This window comes from Polistes dominula, unplaced genomic scaffold (genome assembly GCF_049000335.1).
Source record: "Polistes dominula isolate Pdom_NZ unplaced genomic scaffold, Pdom_raw_medaka contig_27, whole genome shotgun sequence".
In the NCBI taxonomy this organism is placed as follows: Eukaryota; Metazoa; Arthropoda; class Insecta; order Hymenoptera; family Vespidae; genus Polistes; species Polistes dominula.
Window position 1 is genome coordinate 2472831 of NW_028300906.1, and position 17592 is coordinate 2490422.

At 28.6% G+C, this 17592-nt stretch overlaps 1 protein-coding gene across 1 annotated transcript in view; it reads left to right on the plus strand.

Moving 5' to 3' along the window:
- Window positions 1–17592, plus strand: part of Sol1 (CUB domain-containing protein Sol1) — a 395528-nt gene that overhangs the window by 370860 nt on the left and 7076 nt on the right. Inside the window, exon 12 of the mRNA XM_089179486.1 lies at window positions 5089–5296. Within this exon, the coding sequence (XP_089035612.1) occupies window positions 5089–5296 (208 nt within the window). The remainder of the gene's footprint in view (window positions 1–5088; window positions 5297–17592) is intronic.

Consider the following 17592-nt stretch of genomic DNA (forward strand, 5'->3'; position numbering starts at 1 on the left):
ATTATAGATCAAATACAACGATCTTGCGTTATTTTATACTACTTTCATTCGAGTATGTATATACGAATAGGTGTACGACGGATCTGTATGTATATACATGTAGAAAAAAAAGAAGAAAAGAGAGAGAGAGAACATTTACAAACTCAACGAAGATAACTTGTAGGAGTACAGCACAGCATTATACCGGATATTAAACTTTGGTCCCTTTCTGTAACAAGAACGACAACGGATACAACTGCAACATAAAAATAGATTAAAACAAAAAAAAAAGGAAAAAGAAGAAGCTACTTAACCTTTCGGAAACATACGATTTTTCTCCTTTGAACGAGCATTTGCATAAACACAATTTTTCTAAACTTTTCTATCAAAAGTCCGTCTGACGAAACAAAAGAGACGACAGGTATGCTTTTAGATTAATGAGAATTCAAACGTGTCTTTGCTTTTTTCCTGTTTTCTTGTTGTTGTTGTTGTTGTTGTTGTTGCTATCGTTGATTTATAATCACATATTATATTTTGTAATTATCATGGCGGGAAAAAAATTCTCTCACTTTTCTCTACATCTCGTTTTTATTTAATTTATAAATTCAAATGATATCAAAGACAATTTGGTTAATGTGAAAATAAAAATGAAAAGTGTATTACAAATTATTAAATAGTATAAAAAAAAAAAAAGAAAAGAAAGGAACAAAAAAAAGGAAATATCCACGTAACGTTGCTTTTTCATAGAATAATAATAATTAAATAAAATCTCGTAGCAATTATTTTAAAGCAAAATACAAAAATGTATGATGATAATAGTAATAATAATGTTAATAATAATAATAATACAAATGATCAAATAAAAAAAATATATAATATTTTCGTCGAAATGAATTATTATTTTTTTTTGTTTTCTTTTATTTCTCTCGCGTCAATTAATTAACATTAATTTCTATTATTACGCGTAAAAATAAAAAAAAATAAAAATAAAAACGGAAAAAGGAAAAATATTTGAGAAAGAAAAACAAGGATAGTAGAGTTCTTCCATTTGTTTTTACTCAACATGTGTAAGACACAGATAAAAAAAAAAAGAACAACAAAATTTTCTCGTTATCAAAAGCAAAAAAAGAAAAACCCCATGCCAGGACTCGTGGGTATAATCGTAAGGGTAATATTTATAATATTTAAGTTAATAAGAAAGTACGTAAAAGCCTAAAACGTTTGTCTGTAACTTTACGATAAATGCAAAAAATAAAAAAGCAAAAGAAAGGCAGAGAGTGAAATAAAAAAAAGAAAATTCTCGTACTTAGCCTCTCTCCTTAAATGTGTGGTAGAAGCACACGCTTACATAATTTTCTACAACTACAACTAGATAAAAAACTTACTACTACAACTACTACTACACTACTACTACTACTACTACTAAAATTACCAACACTGATACTTCAAGAACGTCGTAGTCATCGTCGGTAGTCTTTTGAAAAATCTCAAACTGGGTGGACCCAGCTTCTTTTCCACTTCGTTATTTTATCTTCTTATCCCGTACCCACCCCTAACCCCGAACCCTTCTATCCTTACCACCACTACTATTACCAACATCACACCATTACTACTAGCTTCTACAGATTCCTCTCACATATATACAATACTCATAACAAATGCGGCTAACTAAGCGCAAAAGTAGGCGAGCCTTGCGAAAGCCTATTACGGGGCTCGATGTTTACGACCCCGAGGAAACTTGGCCGAGTTCTGGTACACCACACTTTACAAACTCAAGAGTACAGTTCCCTCAACGTAACTATATACATATACATATATATATATATACAGTACAGATGAAGACGACAACTATGACGACCACTGCGAGTCATTTCAAACCTACTCTGACAACCCTCGATCTCCTAATTAACATACCCTTTCTTCTTCTATTTCCTTTTCTAATCTTATTTTCTTGTCTTTGTTCATCTTTTTTTTCTTTCTTAACCCATTACCTGCCAATGGCCTTGTTTTGAAACGCATTTTCAAATTGTTTCTTTTTCTGCTACTTCAAACTGGAATATATTATTCGTTAAAATCGATGAAATCGTACCTCGCGTGTTTCATGAAAATATTACAAATACTTGCTATTTTATTTTACATATTATTATTTTATTTGATCTGAAATTTGATTATTTTATTTTATTTTAAATTTTATTATTTTATTTTATCTTCAATTTTATTTATATTTAACCCCTTAAGAAACAATTTTTGGCTCAACGTAATACAACGCCGCTCGAGTTAACTCGAGCGTGCAATTTAAGGGGTTAAATAATAATATTAAAAATTTTAATAATTAAATATATAAAATAATGTTTATATTTAAATAAAAATTTTAAAAAACCATTGTTGCAAAAATAATTCTATTTGGTTAGTATGAATGTATCATTGTACAGTTAATTTAATTATTTTTTTTGTATTTTCGTATGGATTAATTCATTTCAGGACAGATTTTAAGAAATCTTTAATTAACAAATTATCTAATTACTGAACTTTAAAATTCATTCATAAGAATGCAATATTTTGTACCATTTTAAATAAAAAATTCATTCAAAAGAATGACAAAATTTAATATGTTTAAAGTTTATGATTATCATTTTACATCTATTTTACCTGTGTGTTACGAGTAAAACTTTGTAGGATTATGGTATTTCTTGACTAAAAAAATTCAGAACACACGTTCTTAATGTAAATTCTTTTTTTATACTTTTATTCGTAGAAAGAAAAAAAAAGAAGAAAGAAAAGGATCGTCAGGTTTGAAATCGTATCCTGAGAAAATTCTGGCAAGGACTTTCTTGGGAATTCAGTCGAGTCCAATTTGTTTCACGTATGAAAAAATCGAAGTGCGTGTGTGCATGTGTGCATGTGTATGTATAAAATGTATATGTATAAGAAGAAGACAGAAACACAGACACACACAAACACAAACACACACACACAGAGAGAGAGAGAGAGAGAGAGAGAGAGAGAAGGAGGTTAATTGAGTCGTTCGTAATGAGGTTTCGATCGAGAAATTTCTAACCAAGGAGAAGAGAGATGGAGAGAGAGAGAGAGAGAGAGAGAGTAAGAGAGAGAGAGAGAGACAATAGAGACGTGATTCAACGTGCTTGCTACTCAAGGGTACTATTCGTGTGGTTGAAATATTAAATCATGTTATATTCGCGACGGCCTGCCGCTACCCCTTACAATTTGCACTACCACCCTAACTCCCCTCCAATTCTCCCTTTCCCACCCCCTTTATTTCTATCTTTACGTATTTCTCTTCTCTCTCTCTCTCTCTCTCTCTCTCTCTCTCTCTCTCTCTCTCTCTCTCTCCCTTAGAAGGTTTGTGGACCGTTTAAAACCTTTTCGTTAATCATTTTCCACTTTGCACTTAATTATCTAAATTCTGCTTGAGAAATATTTCATTTTAAAATTTCAATTAGCAACACATCGTTGTCATAGTCATCATATTATCGTTTACTTTGTTCCTTGTTATATTTGTATTAAGTTAATTATTATTATTATTATTAATATTATATTAGATATATTATATTATATATAATAATATAATATTGTATATCTAAATCATATATAGATATATTAATTTAATTATTATTATTGTTATATTATTATTATTATTATTTAGATATAATATATAATATATTTAATATATGTAAAAATAATATATTATTATATAATATATAATATAATAAATATATTATGTTATATATAATAATATAATATATCTAAATAATATGTAGATATAATATATCTATAATAATATATTATATAGATATATTAATTTTAATTTAATTATTATTATTATTATTATTATTATTATTATTACTTAGATATATTATATAATTATATTAAATAGAAATCTAATATCTAATTAATATCTTAAATTATCCCAAGTATAATATCTAATTAATAAATATATTATATATAATAATAATTAGAATAATATATAGATATAATATATCTATAATAATATATTATATAGATATAATAATTTAATTATTATTATTATTTTTAATATTATTAAGATATATTAAATAACATTGTATCGTATATTTCTGTATTTAGAATTTCTCTTTCCTTATTTGTATTTTTCTCCAGAAGTAAATTGATTGTCCTTTTTGTTTTTATTTTTGTTAATAATTAAAACGCGTCCAAATTATTCGAGTCTTTCTTTTTCCTTTATGTTCTAGTTTCCTTGTTATATTATTTATGTTTTTCAAATAAAAAAAAAGAACATATCCGCTAAACCCTAATTATTAACGATTGATAACGTTAATTTGTATAATAAAGTAGTTGAAAAGAGACTAAATAATAAAGAAATTTAATAATATTCACGTTAAATAATACAATTTCATCATCGAGCTGGAAAATTCAATTAGATTTAATTTACAAGCCAACGATTGGAATAACGAGTGAGTGAGAGAGAGAGAGAGAGAGAGAGAGAGAGAGAAGGAGAGATAGAAAGTTTAAGAAATAATCATTGTTCTTCTTCGAACAGTGATTGCATTCTCTTTTCCTAACTCACCTGAAACCCCCACCCACCCACCCAACACCACCACCACCACCACCACCACCACCACCTTTTTCCTTTAAGACATTTTCTTTATTCTACGCCCTTTATCGATCATTAAATAGTTCGTGAAATTTGATCATTTCCCTGTATTTGATCAACTTCCAATGGAATGACCATAATTTCATTTAAATATTTTCTTTTGCCAATTGGTTAATATGATATAATTAAAACTTTGCTTTGAAATTTATAAAGAAGAAGAAAAAGAAGAAAAAGAAAGAAAGAAAATAAAAGAAAAAAAATAACAGTTTTCGTATTCTTATATTCCTATAATTAAATATTGTTAATAAAACAATATCATCATCATCAGATTTTATTCCATATTATAATTAATAAATAAATCTCTTCTCTATAATAATCTCATTTATTAATTTATTTAAAATTTTTTTACTTAGTTTTAATCATTTAATATTAGGTTGGGATATAATAAATTATTAAATATATATAATATCATATATTTTATATACATTATATTCATTAAAATGTTTGAAATGTTTCAGATTTTGGTATAACGACGGGTCGACAAGAGGCTAAATATCCGTGTGCCTTTGTTTTTAACAGCAACGAGACTCGCAATGGTACATTTGCATCACCTAATTATCCAGGATTATATCCACGTGATACAGAATGTCACTACTTTTTCAATGGCCAGCCTAACGAACGTGTACATCTTCATTTTCATTTCTTCGATGTCGAAGGAGTTTTACCGTAAGCATAGATTTTTCCTTCTTTTTTTTTTCTAAATCACGAAATATCAAATTTTATAGAGTAATATTATTATAATAATAAATATAAAAATATATTATTAATAAATAAGATAATAATAAATATATAATAATATAATAATAATATTATTTTATTTATTATTATATAAATTTATATAATATTAATATTATATAAATATTATTAATAAAATATATATATATTAAATATTATAATATTATTATATTATATTATAATATTTCACATACATAATAAATGTGTCGATAATTATGATAATGATAAATAATCTACAAAACATCTATAAATTTATTTAATAATTATTTAATAATTTCGATATATAAAATAAACCGTAATATATATATATATATACATAAAATATTTTTTTTCCAAGTTTGTTTACTTACAATTAGTCCCATATCATAATTATCCCTCCATTAATTATAATACGTCAAGCACATAAATAGGTGTCAACCTATTTATAAGCACTTTCCACTATTTGTTACAATATACAAAAAAATTATATATACAAAATCTATATATCACAAAAAGATACATAAAGTAGTGTAAATAATTTTTTGCGTGGGTGGAAAAACGTATAGAAATTCTTGATTAGGTCACCTTGATTTATTATTAAACGTCGATTCCTCTTATTTCTATAAATATATGAATAATCGATAATATAAAAATAAACCTTTATTATAAAAGATTATATCTTGATAATCAAAAAAAGAAAATAGTACTAATTTGGGTAACATTAATTGTAGAATTAAGGATAAATGTGTGTTATTAAAATAATCGTCTTTAGAAGAGTACCCTTTTTACAAGGACAGTTAATAACCTTTCAAAGAAAGTGTTACTTTAAAACCAGGCCAATCGACTTATCCCAGCGTCATTCTTAACGTCCGACGTTGTTAGTGTACCTGTCTGTCTGTCTGTCCGTCTGTCTGTCTCTCTGTCTGTCTGTCTGTCTGTCGAATTCTTTCTCATCGGATAAAAGAAGGAAATAAAACAACCTTCAAGACCTTTCTATAGGGCTATAAACGAAACGCATCGATCCTGTTCCTTCTTTCTATTTTAAGAAACACACGTACACCAATTTATCTTTAAATTCCAATAGATTTACTCACGAGACTTCGTTTATCTTTTTTTTTCCGTTTTGTTGTTTGTTTATTTGTTTTGAAACTAATTTTAAAAAAAAAATTCGATTCACGTACGATCGAAATTTATTGTTTTTCATTAAACTCATTCGAAGATTTATTTATATATATTATTAATTTTATATTAATATAATTTTAATTATAATAATTATTATTAAATTTTATATAGTGTTAAATTAGTATTTATACTAATAGTAGTAATATATAGTGTTAGTTAAATATAATAATATTAAATAATTATAAATAAATTTTATAATAATATTATATTAATATAAATAAATAATATATATTTTATTTTATATTTTATATATAATTAATTATATATTAATAATTTTGAGATATTATTTATTTCCTATAACCATTTTTTTCACAGTTCAAATTAAGTCTAATAATAAATCATTGAGAATTGAATTTTGTTAATCAACCATTCACAAAGAGATTAGAAATATATATATATATATATATGTGTATATATGTTACGGTTAATGTAGTAATACGATGATAATACGGTGGCTTAAGTGTTCTTAAGCTCATGTTAAGTGAAACAAACCACGACAAGTGTACATTCTCTTATGGTCATGAAATGATCTTCACTTTCTCAACTGCCTTACAATAAGAACTTAATCTTCCAAACCTTCACGTTGTAAAGGCAGAAATATTTATAATATACTAATTTAATTATTAATAATTAAATAAATATTTTTGTTATTATAATACTGTAAAGATAAACGTGGTGCCTGGATTAATTTTTTTTGTTAAATATGTAGCTGTTCTTTTATCTAAAATTGGATCACCATTTTACAAAAAATATAAACAAAAAATATTATCTCAAAATCTCAGTGAACATTTTATAACTAATGTTCTGTACAGTGATCGTAACATTTATATGTGTTTGTGTGTATGTTTGGGTAGAAAAGTTTGTGAAAAAGGAAAATACAAAGGAAAAGGAACAGGATATGTGAGAAAGTAAAAAACTCGTATACACATATGTGTTCACAACGATATCACATCCTCTTAATTGGATCGTATTAAATCAACGGGATTATCAATTAGCTGACTGTACTGTAACGTTCCGTTCATTATCAAAATTCCTCTAATTAATAATGTTTCTCTGATGGCCCTTTCATTGAACTTTCTAATAGTACTAGATACGTTATCAATTTTATCAACGAAAGTATTTTATTTCAAATCTTTGCTCATCATTTTTCTTCATTCATGTAACTTTCAATCGTTAATCTTATTATTATGTTTTATAATAAATTTATTATGTTTTAATTAAATTTATTATGTTGTAACCCTTAAAGTGCACATGGGGTGTTTGACACTCCAACAAATTTTTGATCTCTCAAAAACGGTACTGAATTCGAAAAGATGGGTTATTTGTCTAGAGCCATCTAGTGTTAATTCAGATGGGTATAAAACCTATTCTATATTTTAAAAAAGATGTATCAAACTACTTTTAAAAAAATTGCAAGGTCTAAATATTAAATAGCGGCTTCAGGAGACGCGTTCAAACACGTTGGGGTGTCAAACACCCACAGTGCACTTTAACTAACTTTTACCAAGTGTGCATTTTAAGGGTTAATAATATTTATTATGTTTTAATAATTATTATCAATAATATTCGATGATTGGTTATACTAATAATTTTAATACACAATTTCATTGGAAAAATGTATAATACACATATACAGATAGTGTATATGTGTAACGAAAACTTTTAGTTGTTTTTTTTTCTATTATTTCTAAATAATTTTGTTTTAAAGATAATAAACGATATAACAAAAAATTATTTATTATTGTAGTCGTAATTATCGTCCTACGAATGAAAGTTCAATTAAAGTAAGTGCATCCTTGGTTTTACTTAATTGTATTTCGTTTCATAGATTCAATGTTAACTCACGTAAACAGTAAGAGATTTATATAGATAAAAGAAACAGGGAAACTCTGCTTTGAGATAAAAACAAAAAAAAATCAATATCAATGTAACATTTTATTTTTACATTAATTTATATGTCTATGTTTTTTTTTAATAATTTATATCTAAATAATTGAAGAAAATATTAATGTAAAATTTTATTTTTACAATAATTTATTTCTATTTTTATTTAATTAATTTATATTTAAAAAAAATTAAGAAAATATTAATGTAAAATTTTAATTTACATTAATATTATAAAAATAAAATGGTAAAATCATAATTATACATAAAGTACGATTAATAAGTTCATTCATCTCGTATTTTTTTATTTCATATTTTTATTATTTCTTTTTCTAGGAAAGAAAAAGTAAACACTACTTAAATCAAATATACACCATAAATTCTATTTGCAAATAAATAAATCGTACAATCGATTACAAGTATCAATATTTCTTGAAACAAGTTCATAAACCATTTATGGGTTTTCTCGATGGAAGTTTACATTTTCACAAGTGCCGGAAAATACATGTAAATCTTACTTATCCATATTATTTATCTAGTAAAATGTTTCCCATCCTTCCTCCTTCAACCTTTTCGTTTTAGAAAGAGAATGATAATACTCCTCACGAACATACACAAATATACATACGAACGAATCATCGAATTTCTTTGTTTTCAAACGAGTTAGAACACTTTTAGTCAACGTCACGTACTTATAATTCTTCTTCTTTCTCACGAATAATATAACTTACGACGAGTAAGGTAGAATGAAATTGTTGCTTATTTTCGTGCAAGTGAGCAACCAAGCAACCAAGGAAGCAAAGCAAAGCAAAGTAACCCAACCAACCCAAGCATTTGCTACCTCGATACGACTCTCCTACATAAATGGGAGTAAAAGGAACACGAAGTAAAATATATGCCAGGAAATTACATGCCCAGAAAGAGAAAGACAGAAAGAAAGAATAAAAGAGAGAGAGAGAAAGAGAGAAAGAGAAAGAGACAGAGAGAGAAAGAGAGGAAAACGAACAGCTAGTGAATTTGAGAATTTGAATAAAAGATATACAAAAAGAGAAAAGGGAGAGAGAGAGAGAGAAAAAGAGAAGGAACATACAATCTTTTTACATAAAAGATGAGTTACATCTATCAGTTTCACCGGTATCGTCTTCTTTTATTAGTCCAAGTAGAGGATATCAATTTTATATACGTATATATATATAGAAAAATAGTTAGGAGTTATTTACGGTACACATTATTGATTTATAGTTTCTCTTCAGTTATACGACTACTACTAGTTCGCTTTACGAAGTGACGCTTTAACACGGCAACTTTAAAATTGAAAAGCTATTTTCAATGAGATAGAGAAAGAGGAAGAGAGAGAAAAAGAAAGTTTATTACGTTTAAGCTAAATATAATAATCGATATATCACGTTTGATATTTTCTTTTTTCATTTATTTTAATATATATATATATATATATAGGACGAGCGCCTCCATGCTAAACTTGTTAAACATTCGTGGAAGATGATTATTCAGTGAGGTCTAAATAGCTCAATTGGTTAAAAGCGAGTAGTCGCCCGATAAACGAAAGATACTCGGGTTCGAGTCCCAGTCAGTCAGTCCAGTTTTTTTCCATGAAGTTTAAATATTTATTAAGAATATAAATACATATATTTTATATTATTATTATTTCTATAGTAATATATTTATATAAATAAATATATTTTATATTAATATTATTTATATATTAATATATTTCTATAAATAATATAATTGTATAAAAATATATTACTGTATATATAATATAAAATATAATATTAGTAATTGAATTTACCATTAAAATATATAATATATATAATATAATATTAAGTTATATATACTAATATATAATTTATAATATATTAAAAAAATATAATTATATTAATTATATAAAAAATATTACTATATATATAATATAATTAATATTAGTAATTAAATTTACTATTAATATATATACTATAATATAATAAATATTAAATTAATATACTAATAATATATATACAAGAATATTATAGATTTTTCTTTACATCTCTTGTTTCTCTTTTTTTCTTTTTAATTTTTCTGTTGGTTATCGACGAGAGAAAGATATGATTAAAAAAGAGATAGGAACTTAATGCGAATAATAATAATAATTATAAAAATTATATGTACTACGCGTGAAGATTTTGTCTCACCCCTACCCTCCATTAAAAATTCATTTCAGCGTACACACACACACACACATATATCCGGATGGCGTTATAAAACACGTGGGTAAACATTTCGCGTAACAAGGTAAAAACGAAGTTGGAAATGTTTCACCTTTTTCCTTTCTCCTTCTATTTCTATTTCTCTTTCTCTGTTTCTTTCTATTTTCTTTTTCTTCTTTCTATTACGTTCCTTTTTTTGTTTTTTTTGATTCTTTCCTCTTTTTATTTTTTTTTTTTTTTTTTTTTATTTATTTTATCTAAACTTAGTAATTAAATGCATCCGCTCGACTGTCGCGAAGTTACAAACACACTTTCTTTCCATGTCCCTTCTCTCCACATTTTCCTATCTCTTCGTCTACAAAATGCGAATGGGTGGAGGGAAGAAGGGATAAAAAAATAAAATAGAAAAAGAAAGAGGGGTAAAATGGAGTGCAGGAAAGAGGCAAAATAAATTACGAGAGAGACTGGGCTGGGCTGGGCTGGACTGTGCTTGCTTGCTGCTCATTAGCATAATTACGACTTACAGATAGGAACGATAGGCTTTGTCGAAATAAACAGAAAAAGAGAAAGTAAAAATAAGTAAATAGAATTTAAAAAAAAAAAAAGAGAAAAAAAGAAAGAAATTAAAAATGAAAACGACAGCAAGAAGAAGAAAAAAACAGAGATAGATAGAGAAAGATAGAGATAGAAATAAATCGGATTTATCGAAAATCCCGTGGTCTTTATAGATGGGGATGGGATTTCATATTAATACATGTGAAGCTTTAAAAGTTTTCTGATTAGCCTAAATACGAGATACGAGAAACGTGGATGTACTACCCCCATACCTAAATCTTGCGTACACATGTATTAAAAATTATCTTCACGAACAGCCAAGATTGGATTACTTATGGGATTGCCGTTCCATAAGCTATGAAAGCCATTCGGGAACCAGCCCTAGAAAAGTGTGTAGGAAGAAAAATCATGTTGAATTTTTCTTGGATGCTCTTCGTACTAGCTTCGTACCCCCAACCTCGTCCCCTCCCAACGCCCCCCCCCCCCCCGACTTATAAGAAGAAGGTGGCTTTTTCGTTTTCCAATCGTTCCCATAAATTCGAACAGAAACGTGGCTGCCACTATTCCAGTTATTTTTCATCGTGTGTGACAAGTACGAGAAGAACGTAGAAAATATTCGCGCACGTAGAAATATAATTTTCTCTCTCTCTCTCTCTCTCTCTCTCTCTTCTTTTTCTTTTTTCATTACTTTCATATAATCTTTTTTCACATCGAAATTTGTCCAATTCGAAATTTGAGATTGTTTATTTTAACGAACGCGAAACGTTAAATCATTCATCTCCTCCCCTTTACGTTGTCGCGTTTCGTTTATCCTAGAAACGAAGGTCGTAGCAAGAAATACGTAAAAATAAAAAAAATAAACGCGGGGGAGAGAGGGAGGGACGAGAGGGAAAGGGAGAAAGAAAAAGAAAGAAAGAAAGAGAGAGAGAAAAATATGTGGATGCAGCAATTAACGGTCGTACTTCTTGTGCGTTACATTTTTGTATTTTCATTTCTATGTACTATATATATATATGTATATATATCCTATATATATCTATTTCTCTCTCTCTCTCTCTTTCTCTTTGTACACGTGTATGCGTCGTGAAACAGTTGGAAGCAGGTCGTACGTGACTTTTAGAACGACAGCTCGTTATTAGAGACTTTTGCGACATGTAAAAAGTCAAAGTAATGAAGTTAACGATGTCCACCGACCGACTCCCCATAGAGTTCATGAATTCTACTACCCATTGGATATATAAACGGATATTTTGTTTAAACCTATCGAATGAAATGAAGAAGAAGTTTATCGAAAAATCATTTCCTATGTTTCTCGTTGTTTACTTTTTTAAACAAATACATACACACACACATGTAGAAAAATTTAGTAAAAATATTTTTTATTCAATTCGTTACTGACAATGATCGATAAGAATATTTCTTTATTTTTATTTTTATTATTTTTCCGGTTTTTTTTTTTTTTTTAAAGTGAAAACTTCTTTACAATGGGTATGATTTGAAAAAATGAAACACGGTGATGTAGTGGGGAAAAGAAACGGCCTTATAAATATATACGACTTTTTAAAAATAATTTATATATATTATAATTTTATATATAATTTTATTTAAATATAAAAAAATTCTTAATTTGCAAACATTTTATAAAGTGTTTTCTTATGTATTTTCTTTGTAATTATTATAAAAACGCGCGGCTGTTGGAATGCAACTCTCCAGACACACTTTCAAAATGTTGCTTGCGAGAGTCATCTGTCAGGACGGAATTTTTTTCTGCCCGAAAGATAGGCAAGCCGTAATACACACGTGTATAAACAGTTTTGATTGCAAAAAAATTCCGTCTCAGTAGATGGCGCTCGCAAACAACATTTTCAAAGTGTGTCTGAAGAGTTGCATTCCCACAGGCGCGCGTTTTTATAATTAAATTAATAATTAAATAAATAATTACAAATTTAAATTACAAAATAATATTATAATAATATTATATAATAAATTATCCTCGAAACTTATTTATTTCAAGGTTTCATTTTTAACTTGTGTGATATGCATACATGATTTGTTTGCTTTTATGAATCAAATTATGTAACAAAAGAACAACAAAAATGTATGAAAGGAAGGAAAGAAAGATAGGTAATAAAATCGTAATGATTTTTCTAAGTAGATATGAATTTTTCAAATAAGTCAGCAATATCGAATTGAAAAGGATATATTACGCAACGTAAAAATACACATTCGGTTTGGTGATAGGAGAAATCGATAAAACCTTTTCCTTCCTGTGACTACTACTACTACTACTACTACTATTACTACTACTATTACTACTGGCGACGGTGGTAACGAGGGTCGTCGACTTGTGCACGGAGTATAATAACGCACGGAAAAATATGTACGTTCTCTTCTACTTCTCTACTATACTATACTATACGATACTATACCATACTATACTATACTACCTCTACTTCTTCTCGCTTTTCGTCCTGTCGTTCGTTCGTGTCGCTGCATTACACCCGTAATGCCAAGGCAAAATCCGTAAGAATTTGTAGCTTGTAACCCCACCTCACCCCTTCCCGTCCACCAAAAGATAGGTAGACAGACAGACAGACAGACAGACAGGCAGAAAGAAAGAGAGAGAGAGGGAGAGAGAGAGGAACAAATGTATAACAACTAAAAGAATATACTACTCTATTTTATTTTTTTATTTTTATTTTTTACTTTACCTTTTTTTTCTATTCACAAGTACTACACGATTCTGCTTCTCTCATATATATACATATATTATATATGATAGGAATATATATATTATTTAAAGATACCTTTATTTTTTTAAATGGCACCTTATATATATTTTGGAATTTATTACTATAGTTCATATTAATACGAATTCAACGAATTAGTATTTTTTTTTTTATTGCAATGTATAGTCATATTTAAAAAACAGTTCAACTTCTGTTTAAAGTATATTTTTGTTAAGTTATCATAAGTACTTGAAAAATAATCGTGAATACAGTTATATGGGACATCATGTATTTTTTGGTTATAATAATTTATAATATATTCTTTTAAAAAGGAAATGCAATTAATTTCGGCTGGAACGTATTTATATATATATATATATGTTTAACGAAGAAAATTAAAGAGGAAAATGAATATTTTACGAGAGTTGAATTTTCGACCAAAAAAAGAAGAAAAAAGGAATAATAATATAATAAAATATTATTTCTCTCTATCCTTGCATTTTATTATGAGTATATATATATATATATATATAATATTGTATATATATTCATACGTATATATACGAATATATAATATATTATAATTAATATATAATTTTAATATAATAATTAGAATTAATATAATAATTATATAATTAATATATAATATATATATAATATATATAATATATTAATATAATATATTATTATTAATACTATTATAATAGTATTAAATATATATTTAAATACTAATAAAATTTATATACGTAATATAATATAAAAAATACGAAATATATATATATATAGATATTTAAATTTTTATATGAAAGGTCTAGATTATGTTCCTATATTTACAGAATAGACAGCACATTTTCTGCGCGTATGCGATATGCAATGGACCGGTCGATGATGAATGTTGCTCGTAATACCTAATGTTCCGTGTATATATACGATCTCTCGTAGGGCTTAAATCGAAATTAAATTTTCGCCTCGGTGCTGGCGATGATAGTACTTCTCTCTCTCTCTCTCTCTCTCTCTCATGCTGAGAGAAAGTTAATCCGTTTATTACGAGTTTTGCTAATGCGAGTTAAAGAACAATATATTACATACATATATATATATATATGTAGGGATTTTAATTTATTTAGGGTGAGAGGTGCGAGGTGAACATACACCCAGTTTAATCCTACTAATAAGATTTATTTAAAACAGGTATTAGAAAAGGTACAATATTAGTTTCACAATCTTACGGTTACAACTTAGATGAGCGACTGAATTCTTATGACTGTTACGACTGTTACAACTGATACGACTGCGACTGTTACAACTGATATCTAACTAAGGCTACGATTGCTACTGTGCTACTTTTACGACTGAGACTCCATTGCTTTTACCACCGAGACTCTGCTCTCTTATTCCTTTCCATGTCTTTTATATCAGAAATCACCTACACCCCTTTTTGAGAGGGAAAAAGCTTACAAATCTAACTGACCAATAGCATAAGGATCCACCCCATAGTCCACCGACAGGTACAGCCTATGGTTTTTCGGTAGTGGGAACTATGCATACAGCAACTTAATCTAGCACAGAATCGGAATGTCACACCTTTTATGGCATCGCATATGTTTACACAGGTATCGGAAATTCTTCACAGGGTCCATGGTTTTTTATTGCACCAATATCCTAATAACCCTCAAGGTTCGTTTATGGTTTTATGGCCCACCTAATCTTTTCTTTCAATCTGGATAGATTTCTCTTTTTCAAATAAACTGAGATCCACAGAAAGGACTGAATACCAACTTTTGTCTATCTCCGCTACACTTAAAACTCTCCTACATTCGGCCATTCTGCGAATCTTCGGTCCCCGAAGATTGAGTTTCTTCTTCGTACTGTTTATCGCGTTCTTTTCTTTTTCTCAACAGGCCGTTTTCCAACGTGAAATCTTTATATGGTCGTGGTTCTGCAATCGTCCTAATCGCTTCTATTTTCTTTTCTTCGGATATCAACATTGTTTCGTCTTTTTCAATCTCTTCTTTTTTGATTTCTCCGGTGGGTTCCACTTTAACCGTTGTTTTTATTTTTTCTGGAATTACAACTGCATTTACTGTAGGCTTTTCAAGTTTACTTTTTACAACATCTATCATTGGTATTTTTTCTTTGCTTTCTTCCACCGTGATCTTTATCAAATCTTCTACAATTTTTATTTCTGGTTTGATTTCTGCTTCCTCTTGTATTTTTTCAACATGTTCAGCTAATACTTCTTCTTTAATTTTCATTCTTTCCTGTACAACATCTTCTTTTAATTCCTCTTGGTCTACTGGTTCTGCGATCTCTTCTTTGGCTGGAGGCACGATTTCTACTTTTTCGTCAAACTCTTTAAATTTTTCAACTTCACTAGATGAGACACTTTCGACACTTTCTTCCAAGTATTGCGTTATCTGTCCGTATAAAATTTCCTTATCACACGGAGCTAATCTACGCGATTTTAACACTTCGGATTTATTATCATGCAACTTAATTCGTACTTCTATCGGAGTTTTTACCTTTTCTACGGGTTTATGATCTTTTATCAACTGATTTACTTTCTTCGCACACTGTGGTCTAATATCTAACTCACGCACCGTTATATCAAAAACACCTTTCGCTGTCTCTTCGTTCAACACTGTGTCGGCGTCTTCTTCGTCGACGGATCTTGCATAATCTTCTTGATCGGCGTGGTTCTTAATTTCTTCTTCTACATCTTCTCGTTCGGCGTGGTTCTGAACTTCTTCTCCTCCATCTTCTCGTTCGGCGTGGTTCTTGATTTCTTCCTCTACATCTTCTCGTTCAGCGTGGTTCTTGATTTCTTCTTCTACATCTTCTCGTTCGACGTGGTTCTTGATTTCTTCTTCTAAATCTTCTCGCTCAGCGTGGTTCTGGATTTTTCCCTCCTCTTCGTTTTCTCGTATTGTACACATTTTCACAACTTTATCCTGTGTCGCCATCGACTTTGAATCTTCCGAAGCGGCGATAAGGTTGACACGCTTTTCACAAGCCTTTGAAATGTGTCCAAATTCGTTACAACGGAAACATTTTGGACCTTTCTCTACCATCGGACATTGTTTTATATTATGATCGAGTGAACCACACGAGAAACATCGTAATTTTGTCATCTTAACTTCCTCCGTTCTTCTTTCTCTTTTGTCAACATTATCACCTCTGCTTGAACTCTTCGTAGCTCTTGACTTTCCTTTCATAATGTCGTAAATTTCCATATTTCTTTTTAATTCTTCTAGAGATCGTGATTGATACAGAATCCCTTTATTCATCTCATCGTCTACCACCCCGTTAATTACGTATTCTATCAACGCTCTTTCTTCTACTTTACCAAATGCTGCTATTCCCTTCATCACGTAGATATATTGACGACCTGTTTCGTCCGGCCGTCTCTTTCTTTCAACCAACTGAGCGTGAATCGTCGCACTACTGACATTATCTTTAAACTCACCAGATAACTTCCTTTTTAAAACTGCCCACGAGATGATACCTTGCTCCGATTCTACAAATTGCTTAGCGGAACCTCGCAGCATCAGTTTTCCATAGATCAACTTTTGCAGATCGTTCCATTGGAGGATTTCTGCCATCTCTTCGAATTGGTTTATCCACTTTTTTACTGAGACTAAACCATCTCCATCAAATTTTGGAAGACTATCTTCCACATCTCGAATCGAAAAAG